This window comes from Cynocephalus volans, chromosome 3 (assembly GCF_027409185.1).
Source record: "Cynocephalus volans isolate mCynVol1 chromosome 3, mCynVol1.pri, whole genome shotgun sequence".
Lineage (NCBI taxonomy): Eukaryota > Metazoa > Chordata > Mammalia > Dermoptera > Cynocephalidae > Cynocephalus > Cynocephalus volans.
In genome coordinates this window covers 175,653,583-175,672,170 of record NC_084462.1, presented here as the reverse complement: position 1 = coordinate 175,672,170, position 18,588 = coordinate 175,653,583, and the positions used below count along the sequence as shown (strand labels likewise).

At 33.5% G+C, this 18,588-nt stretch overlaps 1 protein-coding gene across 2 annotated transcripts in view; it reads left to right on the top strand.

Annotated features, from left to right (window-relative positions):
* Positions 1–18,588, top strand: part of ATG2B (autophagy related 2B) — a 66,439-nt gene that overhangs the window by 20,600 nt on the left and 27,251 nt on the right. Inside the window, exons 12-27 of one of the 2 annotated variants that reach the window (XM_063089121.1) lie at positions 626–776; positions 1,860–1,952; positions 2,076–2,264; positions 3,936–4,209; positions 5,597–5,699; positions 7,501–7,696; positions 7,998–8,140; positions 12,630–12,787; positions 13,313–13,485; positions 14,042–14,192; positions 15,169–15,368; positions 15,533–15,613; positions 17,027–17,133; positions 17,297–17,389; positions 17,953–18,023; positions 18,480–18,556. In XM_063089121.1, the coding sequence (XP_062945191.1) occupies positions 626–776; positions 1,860–1,952; positions 2,076–2,264; positions 3,936–4,209; positions 5,597–5,699; positions 7,501–7,696; positions 7,998–8,140; positions 12,630–12,787; positions 13,313–13,485; positions 14,042–14,192; positions 15,169–15,368; positions 15,533–15,613; positions 17,027–17,133; positions 17,297–17,389; positions 17,953–18,023; positions 18,480–18,556 (2,260 nt within the window). The remainder of the gene's footprint in view (positions 1–625; positions 777–1,859; positions 1,953–2,075; positions 2,265–3,935; positions 4,210–5,596; positions 5,700–7,500; positions 7,697–7,997; positions 8,141–12,629; positions 12,788–13,312; positions 13,486–14,041; positions 14,193–15,168; positions 15,369–15,532; positions 15,614–17,026; positions 17,134–17,296; positions 17,390–17,952; positions 18,024–18,479; positions 18,557–18,588) is intronic. The other variant, XM_063089122.1, reaches the window with a different exon arrangement.

Genomic DNA, 18,588 nt, shown 5'->3' with positions numbered 1-18,588 from the left:
TTTTTGAAATATTAAAATTGATATGCAAAGTATTCTTGACACCTAGTGAAAGAAACCCTACAGTTCAGGACCATAGTGTTTATAATGGTCCTGAACACTATAAAACATGTTTTTCTTTCCATTTTTGACAATGTTTCTAATATTTGCCAATAGAAATTATAACAGGAGCAACAGAAACTAGAGGTAGATTTAATTTGGGGCCTACTGATCAAAGTTTTAAAAATATCATATGAAATTTTTAAATAATTTTAAGAAACTATTTTACATGTTTTACACAATTATTTGAAAGATTTTATCCACTGCAGTGTAAAATTTTAAATGTGGAAGAAGGAAAGGTAGTGTTGGGAAATAAATATATCCTGGAAAAATTCCCATCAACAGATTTCTTTAACTTATATCAGAGGGAAATTTGAAGCAATTTTTCTGATTAATATCCTAAGGAATGTTAGTTACGGCTAACAACTTGAATTTGCCAGAATAGGTGGGTAATTATTATATGTTATGTACAATGCACTTGTGTACTATTCCTTGACTACTTATGTTGCCATAGAGTAAATATGTTATGATACATTTTTTAAACTAGAAGTATGTGGATACTTTTCAGTGCTGCATTTTTTAATAACAGGTTTATAGGTACTGGCATCAAAGTATCCTATGAACAAAGACAAAGATCAGCTTCCCGGTATTTTAGTACTGATATGTCCATTGGGCAAATGGAGTTTTTGGAGTGCCTATTTCCAACTGATTTTCATTCTGTTCCTCCTCATTATACAGAGGTAAATGCTGGATACCTTTCTTTTAAGATTATTCTTTAAATCTATCTTGCTTTTTAAGAATTGTATGAACAACAATGACTTTTTAAAAAAATGTATAGGAAGTCATAGGAAGAGCATTATCTTTGTGTGTGTGTGTGTGTGTGTGTGTGTGTGTGTGTGTGTGTGTGAGAGAGAGAGAGAGAGAGAGAGAGAGAGAGAGAGAGAGAGAGAGAGATTGAGAGAGAGAGAGAGAACAGATTTTAGAGTACGGCATTCAAGGCCATTGTAAGAATCTGTTAGAATTTTTAATTTAGAGTTGACCTGTATTTGAGTGGAAGACAGATTATGTGACAAATGACTTCATTTCACTCATTTTCAAAGCACTCTTCATTTCAGAAGAATTCTATTATTGAACAAATACTGAATGCCTGCTGTGTGCTAAGCCCTTTTCAGGATAAGTGAAAGTCTTGTGTTTATTTACCATTAACCTGATTTTTTTCCTAATGTGAAATTGTGACCTAGAGAAACTTGTATTACTGTTACTAAATAATGACTATTACTCAAAATAACATTTATTCTGCTAATGTTAATAATGTTAAGTGTCAAATAACATTTATTACTGTTACTTTGCCCTTATATATTGTTTTATTTTCAAAGTACTTTCTTGAGCATTAATTTATTGGAAACCTCATCTCCGTTTTGCAGATGAGATACTAAGTATCACAGAAGTTAAATAACTTGTCAAAGATTTACATTACTCGTAAATGACAAAAATGAAACTTAAAGCCAGTGTTTCTGATTTCTTTCTTTCTTTCTGTTTTTTTTTTTTAAAAGATGACCGGTAAGGGGATCTTAACCCTTGACTTGGTATTGTCAGCACCACGCTCTCCCAAGTGAGCTAATCGGCCATCCCTATATATAGGGATCCAAACCCGCAGCGTTGGTGTTATCAGCACCACACTCTCCCAAGTGAGCCACAGGCCGGCCCAGCATTTCTGATTTCAAAAAGCTCTTCCCACTGTTATACTGGCACTTATATTAATTCATGTGATTATGTATAACTTAATATCTTATATTTAATTTATCTTCATCTTTGCTTTTAAGCTTTTAATGTTCCATTCCAAAGAAGGAACTGATTCCCATCCCCCTGTGTGTCTTCAGCTTCATTATAAGCATTCTGAGACTAGAGGACCCCAAGTAAGAGATCTTTTTGTATAATTACCACCTGTGAATTTCCATCTGATATATATTATATCACAATTGTAAAGTTTTAACCTAATTTTATAGTATTGTTAGTGATTGAACTCTTTCTTTTTTAAGGGCAATCAAGCAAGACTTAGTTCAGTTCCTCAGAAGGCAGAATTACAAATTAAATTAAATCCAGTGTGTTGTGAACTGGATATCAGTATTGTGGACAGGTTAAATTCCTTGCTTCAACCACAAAAACTTACTACAGTAGAGATGATGGCATCTCACATGTATACTTCATATAATAAGCATATTAATCTGGTAAGTATTAAAAAATTACAGATGCTAATCATAATTATAGTTAGCTGCTAGGCTTATTGGGATAATTTCTGAGCTTCAGTATTCCTAATAGATTAAAAAGGATATATTATTTATATATTATTAAAACAGCATTATTTATAATAATGGAAAAAATATAGACATCTTTTATGTCTTGACGGTAGACTAGCTAAATAAGTTTTGATAATATACTGAATGAAATTTTATGTGACTTTTATTTATTTAAAAAAAATTTTTTTGGTGGCTGACTGGTACAGGGATCGAACCCTGGACTGTGGTGTTATCAGCACCACACTCCAACCAACTGAGCTAACCATCTAGCCCCTAAGTGGCTATTTTAAATGATGGTTATTAAATGGTGTAGCAACATGAAGAAGGCGCATCAAGAAGTATTAAGTGAAAAAGTAGAATATATTATACGACATAAATTTTATTATAGCTGTGTAAATAAACTTGATGTATAGAAAATGAGTGGATAGAAATATGCCAATTGGCAGGCTTGATTGTGGTCTGTGGCGAGTCTCTGTGTTTGCTATTAGCCATAGATGTATTGGGATGATGGTTTAATCTCTTGTTTTATTTTTGCCTGAGGATGGGGGTTAGTATTAGAAAGTCAAATAGGGGAGAGAGAGAATAGCTTTGTTAAAAACCCAAGTCTAGGCTGGCTAGTTAGCTCAGCTGGTTAGAGCGTGGTATTATAACACCAAGGTCACAGGTTCAGATCCCCACACAGGCTAGCCACCAAATATATATATATGGCAGATGACATTTACATGGATATTAAATTTGAGTAAGTGTATGTTTAAAAAAAAAAAAAAATCCAAGTCTAGCATAAGAAAAGAACTTTCTAATCTAGTAGGTTAGAGACTGATTCAAGAAATTAAGGAATGTTACCACTTACAGTGGACTAAATAAAGCTTTATTAGTTTTAATACATTTTAGAGAAAAATTAGAATTGGACTTCTATTTGAATGGCATGTTCTTTGACCCTTTTATTATAACATGGCTTTGGTTAAATAGTGCATATGTTTTTGGTTTTTAAGAGCCATTTGATGGGATCATGTCCTTGGATTAGATAAGAGCTCAGGGAGAGTTATTTAGTGAATACTTATTTAAAACCTATGATGTGCCAGGCTCTGGGCTTAGTCCTGTAAATACAAAGATGAGTCAGAGGTGGGCCTTTGTATTTCATATAATTAATCTGTTTTCACATAGAATCTCTTTAAAGTAGCATATTGGTAGATAAATCCTTCAAATTGAATGTTGGATACTATGATGATTTTTAACCATATTGAATATTTTCATAGGCTAATTTATATGCTATTGCTTTAGTTTTTAATAAGATATATATGCCTCTGTAAGCATGTCTGTCTTCACTTGGATTCAGTTTTTATTTTGATTTATTTTTGTTTTTTTTATATCAGGGTTTAACTTTTGCCAGTAGTTACGACTTTTGCCAATAGTTGTTGCATTATAAAATTTCATTACACTAAATTAATGTGGTAGTAGTTATTTTGAGTTGTATTTTAATGCATTATACTGAATGGGGAAGTAGTGATTGCACATATTGTAATGTAGAATACTAATTTACATTATTAATGCTTATTTATTTAATTTAATATTTTGGCATATTTTTGCTGTTTTGTGTTTTAGCACAAGGCTTTCACTGAAGTATTCTTAGATGATTCACATAATCCTGCAAATTGTCGGATATCAATACAAGTTGCCACACCAGCATTAAACCTGTCTGTTCGCTTCCCAATACCTGATCTTCGATCAGATCAAGAAAGAGGACCGTGGTTTAAGAAGTCGCTTCAGAAGGAGATCCTTCATTTAGCATTCACAGATCTAGAATTTAAGACTGAATTTATAGGAGGATCAACTCCAGAACAAATTAAGTTGGAACTTACCTTTAGAGAACTAGTTGGTAAGATTGAATGTGTTTATAAAAGAGCCAGACTAGATACAAAAGCTGCTACTGCATCTTACATCATGAAAGTGTCTGACAGCCCATAATAAAATTAACATTATTTTAGAAAATAAGAGCCCATTTTTTCCAGTATTGTATACAAATATGTGATATAAGTCAGTTTTTTAAAAAATTACTAAACATGATGATTTATTCACTTTGTTAAAATACTTATTCTCTGCAGGGGAATTTAGTGCTTTATCCTACATTTTTATCATCCCCTACCACTTATTTGTTGCATGGCTGATAACAGCCAGGATTTGTTGAGTGCCAGTATGTATTAGGTACTGTACTAAGCACTTCACATACATTATCTTGTTTCCTTAAATCATCATAATCACCATACACTTAATTTTTCCAATTATTTTGATAATTTAATAGATGAGAAAATCTGTGGAGTTAGAAGGAGGTATCTTTTAAGTTCTTGTTGTAGTAAATGGCAGAGTCAAGATTTGAACCCAAATATGACCCTAGAGCTTGAGCTTTCCACCATTATACTAACTAATCTCTAATGGCTTTTCTTTGTAAAACTTGTTTTGAGTTTTCCTGTATTACTTTGTTTTTGTCAGCTAATGAAGGGAATGTGCATAAACGTAGAGTGAATCAAGTCCATGAAGAACTCTGGAAGATCTTACACTCCGTAGTTCCTAAGCCACCTGCCTCTGCCATAGCACCCTCCCTCTGCCACCAGACTCCAGTCCCGGACTGCTATCCCCTCTCTGGGAATAGGCTGCAAAAGTTTCCCTTCCCTTGTTCTGAGTTTTACATATCTTTAGAGATATTTAAAATTGACTTTTGCCAATTATGACTTCATGAAAGGGCCTTTAGCTGTTATCTGATCATTCCTTATCTCCAGTGGCAATAGTCTCTTTCTGGAGGAAAGCCAATCTTTATTTGTAAAATGAAATGAAAAAACATGTATAGCATTATTTTGAATAGAGGTAGTTCTTACAGTGCTTGGTATAAAATATACAATAAATGTATTTATATTTCTTTTGGTAGATTAACTGCATAAATTTTTCTTTTACGAAGAATTAATCATTAATAGCACTCAGTAAGTGGTAACTGCTGTATTTGCTATGTCATGTTTTTGCACCTTATACGTCAAATGTTGGTATTTAACTATTTGAGTATGAACACAAAACAGCATCTTTAAATTATACCCATCCTATCTACCCCATGTACTTGTGAGACAGGAACAAATGAATAAATGCTGTAGAACTTAATGTTGCATATGTCCCTGATTGAGAGGATCTTTGCTCCTTCAAAGAAGAAAGATCTTTTTTTTTTTTTTTTAAGCACTTGATTAGAAATGTATTTCAGTAAATTGGTCTTGTTTTATTAGGGTCATTCCAGGAAGAGAAAGGAGAACCATCTGTTAAGTTTTTCCACGTGTCTAGCAGAATAGATGGAGATACAACATCATCAGATGACTTTGACTGGCCACGGTGAGTGAACAAATGTATGGGTTTAGTGGTATTTTCCTTTCAAAAATAAAGTACTGTAGTCCTTTTAACCAACACTTTGGCTATTAACACAAAACAGCCCCTTTAAATTATCTACCCTTCCTGTCTACCCAATGTACCCATGAAACAGGAACAAATGAATAAATGCTGTAGAACTTAATGTTGTATATGTTTATTTAAGCTAAAAACATCCAGCCTTGATGAGAGAACCCAGAGGAAGATGGACAAATCAAATAAAAAATAAATGTTGAGCACTACTCTATGAAAGGTGTGTGTTAGATATTGTGAGAGATTGAAGTATAAAATGTGTTCTGTGGTCTCCAGTTACTTAGTCTAATTTGAAGGACAGAAGAATCATTAACCATTTTAAAAGTACTTCAAGGCTACAGTAGAAGAGATATCATAAGGCACCATGTAGTTAATTGTCAAATGAATTTTATAATCAGTGATTGCTTTAGGAGAGGACAATGCGTTTTAAATCTGGGGAGCTTTTACAAAATACTGATTCTTGAGCCCCACCCTGAGATTCTGGGATAGGTCCTGAGCATAAGCGTATGTTTAAAATTATACCAGGGGATTCCAGTATGCAGCTGGACTTTGAGAACCACTGCTTTAGGATTTCTTAGACAAGATTAGTCATTCCATAAATTATATTAGCCTGATAGTGGGCTTGGATCATATTTAAAATAACTTTGTTTACATGAAATAACAATCCATTATTATATTGAAAACTATTTGGAAGTTCTCTAAGAATTTAAATGATCCTTTTTATGCTATTTCTCTGCTTGCCTTCTTTTACACCTTCTCTCTGCTATATGTTAGACCTGTCAGAGTTTTAGGACAGGCTTTAGCAATCCATGCCTGATAATAAGCATGAGTTTTCATCGTAAGAATTGGATCTACTTCAATTCAGTAATTTGGAAGCACAATTTACATTAGGATATATAAAAATTAGGCAACAGTTTGTGGTAGTTTACTAGAACCAAATGGGACTACCTACTTAGTGGGGAAAAAAGTGTTTATAGATGCAGCACAGCTGTTTTGTTTGAGGGTTCCCTGCCTCATAATAATAGTGGATTAATATGGTGATTAAAAAGGAGGATAAAAAGCCTGTGCTGGTCATGTTCTGCAGAAGATTAGGAAATAAATGGTATTACTCTGGAGTAAAAGCTCATTAGCTTTTGTAGTCAAAGGCTGCATTAGCTCAGTGATTTTTAGGATCTGTAACTACAAAATATCAATAGCATTTGTTATTGGAATTCCTGGAGAAAGAGATAACTTTGCCGTTGCAGTTCTGAAACTATTCCCTGATCAACTTCTCCTTTTGCCATTTGGACAATTTATATAATATGAGGTTACTTGGGTAGGCAATTATTCCATTATAGCTGAACAGACTGTATGTGAGAGGATTTGGTTTAACGATAACTAGAATTCTAAGGTAAAGTTTGTTGGATGTTGATGGAATTTAAAAATAACCTTTTGGCCCACAATGGGTCAGACTTTCAGCTAGCCAAGTACAATTTTTTGAGGGTGTTGGGAGGACTGGTCTGCACAGGAAAAATGTTAATATCCTTCTTTTATTTACTTGTTTCACTTTCACACTTTGAAGATTACAACGTGTTTATAAGTGTGTTACATTAGACATAATTAGACTTTGTAGAGAAGTGTAATCCTATCATTAAGATTTAATCAGTGGTCTTTGCATTAATTTGAACAAAAGTTAAAATTTTGCTGTTTATGCTTAGATCTTGATTCTTTTTTTGTTTATTGTCTTTGCTATCAGAATTGTACTGAAAGTAAATCCACCAGCTATGCATTCCATTTTGGAGAGAATAGCAGCTGAGGAAGAAGAAGAAAATGATGGTCACTACCAGGAAGAAGAGGAAGGAGGTGCTCATTCCCTGAAAGATGTTTGTGATCTGAGAAGACCAGCTCCATCTCCTTTTTCTTCTCGTAGAGTAATGTTTGAAAATGAACAGGTAAAATAAAAGTGTGAGCAAGCAACAAATGAATACTGCTCTCCTCTGTCATATAGCAACAGTTTTAATTCTTTATCTTTTAAACAATGCTTTGTATAATGTGTTTGCTGGGTTTTTAACTCCAAGATTGAACGATATCTGTTTGTTTATTTTTTTGCTGTATATTTTTCCCAGTTAAATGTTATGTGCTTATTTATTTGCTCACATACCAAGTCCTATGGGTAGGTTAAGATGCTACTACTGTTTTAAACATAAAATAGTTATTTTATTCCTTTTTCTGCACTAAACTATTGTGTTTTAGATGGTGATGCCAGGAGACCCTGTAGAAATGACAGAGTTTCAGGATAAAGCAATCAGCAATTCTCACTATGTGCTGGAACTTACGTTACCAAATATTCATATAACACTACCTAGTAAAAGCTTTTATGAGAAGCTTTATAATAGGTGAGTTAAAACACATTTAGTTGGGTCTTTGGAATCAGACTTTCTGTGTACCTGCCTCCCTGTTTCTTCCCTTCCTCCTTTTCTTTCCTTGCATTAATATTATCTGTCATCTCAGTGCACTTTGTATGGTGTTGATGGTGAATATAGAACTATTACCATTACAACGTGCTATTGTGGTAGCAGAATTTCCTAACCAGTGTGTCTGGTGCCTGGGTTACTGCTGTGTGAGATATTTTTTCCCTCAGCCTGCAGGTTGGCTGGTTGCCCTGTCAGTTTACTGCAGGTTAACGAGCAGGTACTTTCTTTTGTACACTTGTGGTGACATGAAAAGAGTTAGGAGGTACATGTATAGAGGGCTAGCAGATACTGGAGTAGGGTCAGAATCCTAGAGTCATTGTACAAAGAGCATCTTTTCTCAGAATTCAAAAAGGCATCTTTTAGGAATTCTAAACTCTAAACTATAAATTTGTATACAAAAATTTAAGTTTATTATATTTAAATACCTCATCAAGCAAATATGTTGAAATAAGTGGAATTCTAGGTCATACACTGGTGACCTTGGACAATTTCCATAGCTTCCATAAGCTCCCATTTCCTCATCTATAAAATGGAGAAGATACTCGTGTTTGTCTCACAGCGTAACTCAGTTCTGAGAACAGTGTCTGGCATATAATAAGCACTTAATAGTCATCTCTCATTGTTATAGTTTCCACCCACCGAGGGATCTCTTCTATAGCATGCCTGAAAGATGGTCATATGGATTTCTAAAAAAAGAATTTCTTAGAGTTTATTATCTCTAGCTTCTCCCATGTAAACAGATTATTCTAATTTCTGTTAATCTTCAAAATCTCCAAACTGTTGCTTCTGCTGTAGGTTTGCTTGGTATCAGATATCCCTGGGCCTTTATTCCTTAACTGCTAATAATAAATTCTGGGTCTTCTCACTGATTATCATTGAATGTTGTCTTAGAATTAGAAAATTAAGTTCCAGGAAAGATTCCAGGGCCCACATTAAATAGCATACATTATCAGTAGTATCAGATAATGTGTAAATTCACCTTAGAGGGGTTTCACTGTTGGTGTTTGTTTACACATGATCTATAGTTTGGGAACCACTGGTCTCTGGGCTCTTTATTTTATAGTTGAGGGATGTCTGCTAAGAGCTGATTCACATATAGGGTTAAAACTGAGGGAAATGAAAGGACTTGTTCAAGGTCCAGCACAGACGTCAGAAGGGCTTGACCGATTTCTTTCTCTTTCTACATTGATTGAGCAGGTTGCTTTTGGTTAAATGAGAATATCAAGAACAGTAATACATACCTTAAACATTCAATTTATAAATGTATATTCATTTACCACTTCTTTTTAAAATATAGAGCAAGGCCTTTCCTTTGAGTATGAGCTGATGATTGGACCCCCCTTATCTTTTTTGCATAAAGTATACCAAGAAGTATTGTCTGCAATTTTTAGTTCTGTTTTTTTAAAAAGTAAAACAAAAAAAAATAATTTTTTTTCCAAGTGAATCCTTGTAGGTTTTAAAGATTTTTTTCACCCCAGACTACGTACTTAAAATTAATCAGCAAAGTATTTAATTAAACTGTACTTACAGTAACAAATACAAGGAAATTTGAGGCCAAACACAATCGATCCATGGTGAATAAATAAACTATATAACTGAACCGATAGGAGCAGAAGTTCCCAGATATGCTAGAGAGTGGTTTGCCAGCAGCAAGCAGATAGCACAGAGGGGACGTCCATCATTATAACAGTTGGGGGTAATTGGGTAGTTGATTCCTTAAATTAGGAAACTAGAGTATCTATTAATCTGGGTAGTTGGTTACATGGGAGTTGCTTAGGAGAGTTTCTGTTCTATCTTATTCCGCCCACTTCCTGGTGTCTCAGGCCCCTGGAATTACATAAATACTGAAGTGCTCCCTCACTCTGTGGACCATATAAATCTCATGTCTCACTTCCTTAGGGTGTGAATTCTTTGCCCCATAATTGGCTTTATATTTTCAAATTAATATTATTTTTGCAATTTTCAAACATTTTCAGACTTAGAGAAAATTTGCAAGTACAGTACAAAGAGTTTTTTTCCCCTGAACCATTTGAGAATAATTTGCTGACTTGGTGCCCCTTCAACCTTGAGTATTTGAGTGTGTATTTCCCACAAACAAGGACATTCTACGTAACTGTAATTTAGCTGTCAAAATCAGGAGTTAATATTGATATGTACTACCATCTTATCTTCCTACCCCATTTAAATTTTACTAAGTGTCTTAATAATGTTCTTTCATCCTTTTATTTTATTTTATTTTTAAATCTTTTCTGAGAAGGAATTAAACAAATATGCCTTTACTTCACACATTTAAAATATTGGCTTACTCCTTTTTAGTGCCTTGGTCTACTGGTTCTTTTTAGAAAGACAATGTCAGGTACAGAAGGATTTTTTCTATGTCAAAAGTCCTTTAGAATATAATACAAAAAATAATTCTGTTTCATTAAATCAAATATTTATTAGGCATCTATTATGTTTCAGGCTCATAGACACAAAATCATGGTATATGTCCTTAAATATCTTAAGCATTGTTTTCTTTCTTGATATTAGAAACATCCAATGTTTTATAGTATTAATGGTATCCACACTGTGTTTAAACCAAAATATAAGTAAGGAAAACATACTAAAATTGTATGAAACTTGCATTTACAATTCACATACCATGAATTCCAGGTTTTATTGAAAGTAATAGCTTTTCTTTAAACTGTGAAGGTAAGAGAATGCTCATAGGAAATAGGGTAAAGGAAGAGCATTTCTTAAGAAAATTCTTAATTTTCTTCCTTCATTATTTATATACATAGGAGTTTAGACCAAGATCTATATTTATACTCTTTGTTTCTTTGTCCTGTAATATGCCCAGGAAGTAGTAAGCCAAATTTGTACCACAGAGTTTTGAGACATAGCTGTCAGTGTGTCTGAGATGTAATATCTTTTATTCCTATATCCCAGTATCCTTAACATAGTGATTAAGAGACTTTTTGGGTGGGGATTGTAATGTCCTAAGAGTCACTGTGCTTAGTCCTGGCTTATACTTTCTAGGGCTTCAGAAGCTCAGGAATTAGCCTGGCAAGTGGCTTCTCACAGGAAGGACAGAGCTGCCTCATCGCTTGGCACCTTGATTGGTAGTCACACTAGGCTTTACGATGAGTCTGTGCTTTGGCAGTCCTTCCATGTGAGTCATCCACTTGTCCTTTCCTAGTCAGCTGTCAGTACCTGCTATGTGACAGCTGCTTGGCTAGGCACATATACAGATTGGACACAGTCCCTCTTTCAGGGGGCTTGCAGTCTAGGAAGGGGAAAAGAAGAAAAAAAGTAGAGTGTTATAGGTGCTGTGATTGAAATAGGTAGGTGGGAAGGATATGCTATGGGTCCAAACCTAACAAAAGGCTTCCTAGAGGACATTGTAAAGTTTGTGTTTTCTTTTTTTTTTTTTTGTCTTTGTTGTGACCAGCACTCAGCCAGTGAGTGCACCGGCCAGTCCTATATAGGATCCGAACCCGCGGCGGGAGCGTCACCGCGCTCCCAGCGCCGCACTCTCCCAAGTGCGCCACAGGCTCGGCCCAAGTTTGTGTTTTCTTGAAAGCTTAGCAGGTGGGTCTGAGGGGAGGCTAGGGCAGAAGGGCATCTGAGTAGTGACAGATATATCTTTGAGAAAGTAGGCTGCAGTGGTAGCCTAGCTGTGACACCTGTCACTCCATTGGTCACTAGTACTGATGGGGCTATTCTAGCTAGTTAGAAGGGTCATCCTCTCCTTATTTCCTGCTCCATGTGCATTCTTTATCTCATGGAATCTTCCCAGGGAAGCTATGCTTTCTGTTGAAGAGAGAGAAAGCCCTGTATTTAGAGAAGAAACTGAATTGGGAGCTGGACATAATCTGGACTCTCATCCCATCTCTTTCCCTAAGTAGCTATGTGACCTTGGGCAGGTCACTTAACCTTTTTGAGGCAGTTTCTTCAAGTATAAAGTGAGAGTATTTATTCTCCTCTGGCTGCCCCAGGATTGATGAGAGGCTCAAGAGATGAATTATCAGTTCTGGTTTACGAAGTGCTCTCACACTTGTATATGTGAACAGTCTTCCCTTTTTTTCTTTGTGGGTTATTATTTTTAATTAGCTTCCATCTTTAAAGTATATTTAGATATGTAATATGAGTTTGTAAATTGCATAAAACACAGGCAAAACTAGGCAAGTATCTAATTCGGTATCTAATTATGCAGATTCCTTTCTCATTGCCGTGCATTATAGCCATATTAGTTACTTTTCCACCAAAAGCACATAATTGTTGTTTTTTTAAACTCTTTTTTAGGATCTAATTTCCATTTCATCATTAAAAAAGATTTTTGCTCATGTGGTCTCTTGAAGGGATATTCTTTAGTTTGTCTTAAGTTGAACTACAAGTTAACATATTTATTTTTTAACTTTTGTTTTTATAGGATCTTTAATGACTTGCTACTGTGGGAGCCAACAGCTCCTTCACCAGTGGAGACATTTGAAAATATTTCCTATGGTATTGGGCTTTCAGTAGCCAGTCAACTGATTAATACCTTCAGCAAAGATAGTTTTAGTCCATTTAAATCTACAGTTCACTATGGTAATATATTTTAAATTTATTCTGAATTAAAATGCCTACTTTATCAATTAACAAAGTAGTAATCTTTTCACTTATGGATTCAAAAATGTTTCTTTGACTATGTTTCCCATTTGTGACTATATTTTATTTTATTTGTTTATTTATTTTTGGTTGGCTGGTACAGGGAACCAAACCCTTAACCTTGGTGTTACAAGATCATGCTCTAAGCAACTGTGCTAACTGGCCAGCCCTGTGACTGTATTTTATAGTTTTTTTTTGTTTGTTTTGTAATTTATAAGAGTATTTTCCCAATTATACCTGTATATTGAGAATATCATTATCACTTAAATATGTTTTCTTTAGAGTGATAATGTACACATTGAAGTTCAGGGCTAAAGAAAAAAACAAAGTACATTTTTATTGTCATGCCATATTCTTTATAAAAATAAGCAGGTTATAAGAGTATAATTTTTTTGATAATTTTTAAGTTGCTATTTTATTTTGTAAGCTATCAGAATCATGTAATTGTATGTTTATTTCTCATAGATGAGGAAAGTGGATCTGAGGAGGAGACTTTGCAGTATTTTTCTACCGTTGATCCAAACTATCGTTCCCGTAGGAAAAAAAAACCAGACTCTCAGAACAAGAATTCGCAGAGTTTTCTCTCAGTTCTTTTGAATATTAACCATGGGTTAATGGCAGTGTTCACAGATGTAAAGGTAATGTTTACAAATCCAAAGTGTTTTTTCCAAATGTATCTTATTTTACATAAATCTTATTTTCCAAATATGTCTTATTTTAAGTATACATCCAGTGATTGAAGTAGTTTGAGGTTGTTTCAGTAACCGATAGAGACCAGTGTTCTGAGGCACACCATGATGACAGCAACTATGGGAACTTAGCTTTTATTGCAGATCAAACTTTGTATGGCCCTGCCTTTGGAAAACAGTTGTTAATTCTGCTCCTAAGGGTGGAAGTTAGTACTTTGGCTGTTATAAAGAAGAATGCAGTACAAAGATTAATTTGGCAGAAGTGTTCCTACATGGCACTTAAATTATTATTATTTTTTTTTGCAGATGCATAAACTTATTTATTTATTTATTTATTTTAAATTATTTATTACTTTTTACCACCATATTGAATGGTTCAAGAATTAGACTGCCTTGCTGCGATGTAGGAGATTTTCCTGAGCTGAATTAAGTTGCATGCCAAGGGAGACTCTTACTTTTCTGCATTTAAATAATGACTTTTATGTTTTTCTGATCTTTTTATTAGCAAGATGATGGAGATCCGCTGGAAAACAAACATGGTGAATTCTGGTTAGAGTTCAGTAATGGTTCATTATTTTGTGTGACAAAATATGAAGGTTTTGATGACAAGCACTACATTTGCCTTCATTCTAGCAGTTTCAGTCTATATCACAAAGGTAGGACAAATGTTTGTTCACTTCTGTTTAGATATGTTTAAATTTCTTGTTTACTAAAGAAAATCTATTGAGAACAGAACTTTGGTATTAGAAATTATTTTCTCTGGGGGGTTCTGATTCTACTGTCAAAGTAATACTTATTGTAAATTAGAAGTCAACTTTATATTCATTTTATAATAGCTTTATTGAGATATAATTCATATGCCATACAATTCATTCATTTAAAGTGTGCATTTCAAGGGTTTTTAGTATTTCAGAGTTGTGCAACCATCACCAGAGTCAATTTTAATTTTAGAACATTTTTATCACCCTGAGATACTTCATATACTTTAGCTATAACCCTCCAGCCCTCCTATCTCCCCTAGCTCTAAGCAACCACTTATTTACTTTCTGTCTGTGTGGATTTGCATATTCTGGAAGTTTCATATAAATTGAATCCTACAATGACTGGCTCTTTTCATTGGACATGTTTTCAAGGTTCGTACATGTTTTATAAGTACTTCATTCCTTTTTATTTCTAAATAATAACTCATTGTATGGATATACTGCATCTTATCCATTCATCAGTTGATGGGACTTCATGTTCTTTAGTCTTGCTTCAGGAATATTTCCTTTTGGTTACAGATAGAGAGCTTATCATTTTTTGAGCAGTTGCCTGAGTCACCTTGTGAATAGACATGAGATACCTGCACATTCTTAATTTTTATGAGATTTTTCCCATTTAAATTTAATTTTTCTAGCATTTCAGAATCTTAGGGTTTTTTTGTTTGTTTGTTTTTAAATTGTACACTGTCAGTCATTCTAACATTAGCAGAGAGAAATGGATTATTAATGCCAAGCTGGTTCTTGGTCATCATGCCTCCAGGATTATATATATTCAATGGAAGTACATGGATTTTTGATTTGAATTATAGAGGTCTGTGCACTAATTTCAAGTAATCATTTTGTTAATATTGTCACCTCATTTTGGATCTAGGCATAGTAGATGGAGTGATTCTTCCTACAGAAACACGACTACCTAGTTCAACCCGCCCACATTGGTTGGAACCTACTATTTATTCCTCTGAAGAAGATGGCCTCAGCAGAACTTCTTCAGATGGTGTTGGAGGAGACAGTTTGAATATGCTCTCTGTTGCGGTTAAAATATTGTCTGATCAATCAGAGTCCAATACAAAGGTTTGTGTTTTGTACTTTCAAACCATTAAATACTTGCTATTGATATGATTACTAGCTACAAATGATTGCATCAAGTGCAACAAATATATTTTGTTGGAAAAACTTTTGAGTTACAGGATTATATAGGTGGTAACTGTAGTTCTTTGTATTACTGCTCTGTATAGGAATTTCTCATTGCCGTAGGACTGAAAGGAGCCACTCTTCAGCACAGAATGCTACCTTCTGGGCTTAGCTGGCATGAGCAGGTAAGAGAGCGGTTATGTAGGTATCTATTTTAAATTTTATGTTGACATATAAGACACATACTGAAAAGTTTACAAGTCATAAATGCTCAGCTCAGTGATTTATCATGAACTGACCACTACTGTGTCTTAACCTCTTAGGTTAAGAAATAGAACATTATTATCACCTCAGAATGTACTTGATTTTTATCTTATGATCCCTAAAACCTCTCAATGGCAGAGTTGTCTTTTATGTCATTAAAGAAAGGGAAGAAACTCTGTGTCCCAGTACCTGTAGAGTGTCTGGCATAGGGGAGCAATAAATGGTGTGTTTAATGCTTTTATAGCCAGAAGTTCCTTAATTGTCATGATTTCCCTATTATTCCCTAGGCCAATAATATGACACTGGTTTAAAGCATTTTATCAGTATTTCTGTAATTAATTTCCAGTTAAATAACTTTATGCTAACAAAATATAGTTGGTTGTTTTTCAGAGCTAACTTTGAATAAGAAGTTAACTTTTCTTTATGGGAGAATGAAAACTATTGCGCTGTGATTTTTTTCTCATGTTTCTTGGAAAGACAAACTTTTTCATTGTGCTGGGAAAATAACAAATTATTTTAAAACTTGAATGTTTTTAAAGTGCTTTTCTCATGAAAACATTTAGGATACATGGAGATGTCTATCTATCTGTCTTGTCTATCTAGTGGGAGTAGAGAGATGGTTAGTATAAACAGTAGCTGGTTATAAGGGAGAGATTTAGCATAAGCTCCTTATTTGCTTAGATTAGAAATATGAGAGAACAGACGTTGGTGAAAGGGACTGGTTTCCAGACTGAACTAGGTATAAATTATAGAAAAAGAACTTTCTCCAACAGTGAGTCATATAGAAAACCAGATCCCCCCCACCCACCACAATGGGTTATATAGGAAACCATACTGATAGTTTTAAGCACTCTTTAGTTAAATGTATTTTTTCAAGAATTGTTCCAAGTAAAATAGTGTGAAATTATATTATGCGTATTTTGTTATTAATTTCATAACATAATTTTCTAAGGCTTCTATAGCACTTGAATTGTTGGATGGGCCTCCTCATTTCAAATTCTAATTTAGCAAGTAATTTTTTTCAAATTTATTTTTGTTGTATAGTATATTTAAGGTGCACAATGTGATGTTTTGATAAATATATTCATGAAATGATTACTGTAGTCATACAAGTTAACAAATCCATCACCTTCCATAGTTACCCCCTTTTTTGTACAAGTACTTTCTGAAACAAATTCCTTTCAAATAGTGATTTTTTTCTCTTAGGATTATGATTTTCCAATTAAATGATTTCTTTTTCTGTGAGATATTTTGTTTCACATTGGTATTAAGGATATTATATCAAAACTTTTTTTTCTTCTAAAGCAGGGCATTTTATATTTTTGTGATTATAGATTTTATACTTCTTGAATATTGCTGATGAACCTGTTTTGGGATATAATCCTCCAACTTCATTTACAACTTTTCATGTTCATCTTTGGAGCTGTGCACTTGACTATAGGTAAGTTCACAAATGGAACAAAACCAAGTTTTATTATTTAAAATATATACTAAGTTTTAAAAATATATATATAACTTAGTAGAGTTAAGGTTCAAAATGCTTTTCTAAGAGAGTTTCTGTTGGTGCATCAAGTTGATGTTCTGTTGTTTCTTTTCGGTATTAGGCCCCTTTATTTGCCAATCCGATCTCTTCTTACTGTTGAAACATTCAGTGTTTCTAGTATTGTGGCGTTGGATAAATCTTCTTCTACTCTCAGGTACCTGTGTAAACTTCATTGTATATTAAATATATTTGTTTAAAACTTAATAATTGATGTTTACCTAAACCATTTTATTAAAGTCAATCTTTTGTTAAAATTAACATTCTTTTACTAATAGTCATATCCTTTTATCCAATTACTCAATTTTTCTTTCTTAGGTGACTTGTCCCATCTACTCTTTTCATTATTGCATTTCTTTTTTGGTGAAAAAAATTAATTGCAATTCTTAGTTTGCTTTTTAGAACATATGGTAAACTTCCCATAATACCCGATATACTTCATAATTGTGAATTTGGGCGTCTATTTAAAAAAAAATGCCAGAAATTTAGAATTAATTTGATTAGATGATTTAATCTAATTTTATACCCCATTTAAATATTCCTAACACTCAAACAGTGAGTTTAAAAAGAAATGTGAGATGACAATTACAAGTTAGAAACTGCATATGATTTTGATAATGTTTATATTGGAAAGAATGATGAGATTAAGCATATAGTGATCATGTGGTATGTATTTAAAGCTTAGTTCTTCATATATTGGTTTTATCTTATTTTCCTCAGAATAATCTTGGATGAAGCTGCTTTACATCTGTCTGACAAATGTAATACTGTCACTATAAATCTGAATAGAGGTAAGAGTTAAAAAAATGAAATCTGAAATAGATGAATGCTGCTTTATTTTTTGTGTGAATATTAAAGCATTTTAACTTTGAGGTAATACCAAGTGAACTAAGGATCTTGTAAGGATCCTTAAAGATTAAAGAATATTTAAGTATATCATGATCATGTTTTTCAGATGTTGGTTTTTCAGTTTGAAGTTGTAATGTTCTTATGATGTTAGTTAAGTACATCAAGTTATATATACTTCTAATATTTATTTAATGTAAGACAAATTTTGTTTCTAACTAAAATAAATTGAACTTTAGGATTTTTGTAGGATAAAAGTATATTTCCATTTCGTTATAAATATTTGTAACACTATCTGCAGTGAATTTTAAATAAATGCTAGTTTTATTAGGTACTGGCTGGATAAACATTTTTTGAAAGCTGTACTCAGACATTGTATTAATTACTTTAAAAAATTTTAGATTATGTTCGTGTGATGGATATGGGGCTTTTGGAATTAACTATAACTGCAGTGAAGTCTGATTCTGATGGAGAGCAAGTAAGTTATTAAAATAAATGGAAATTTTTCTT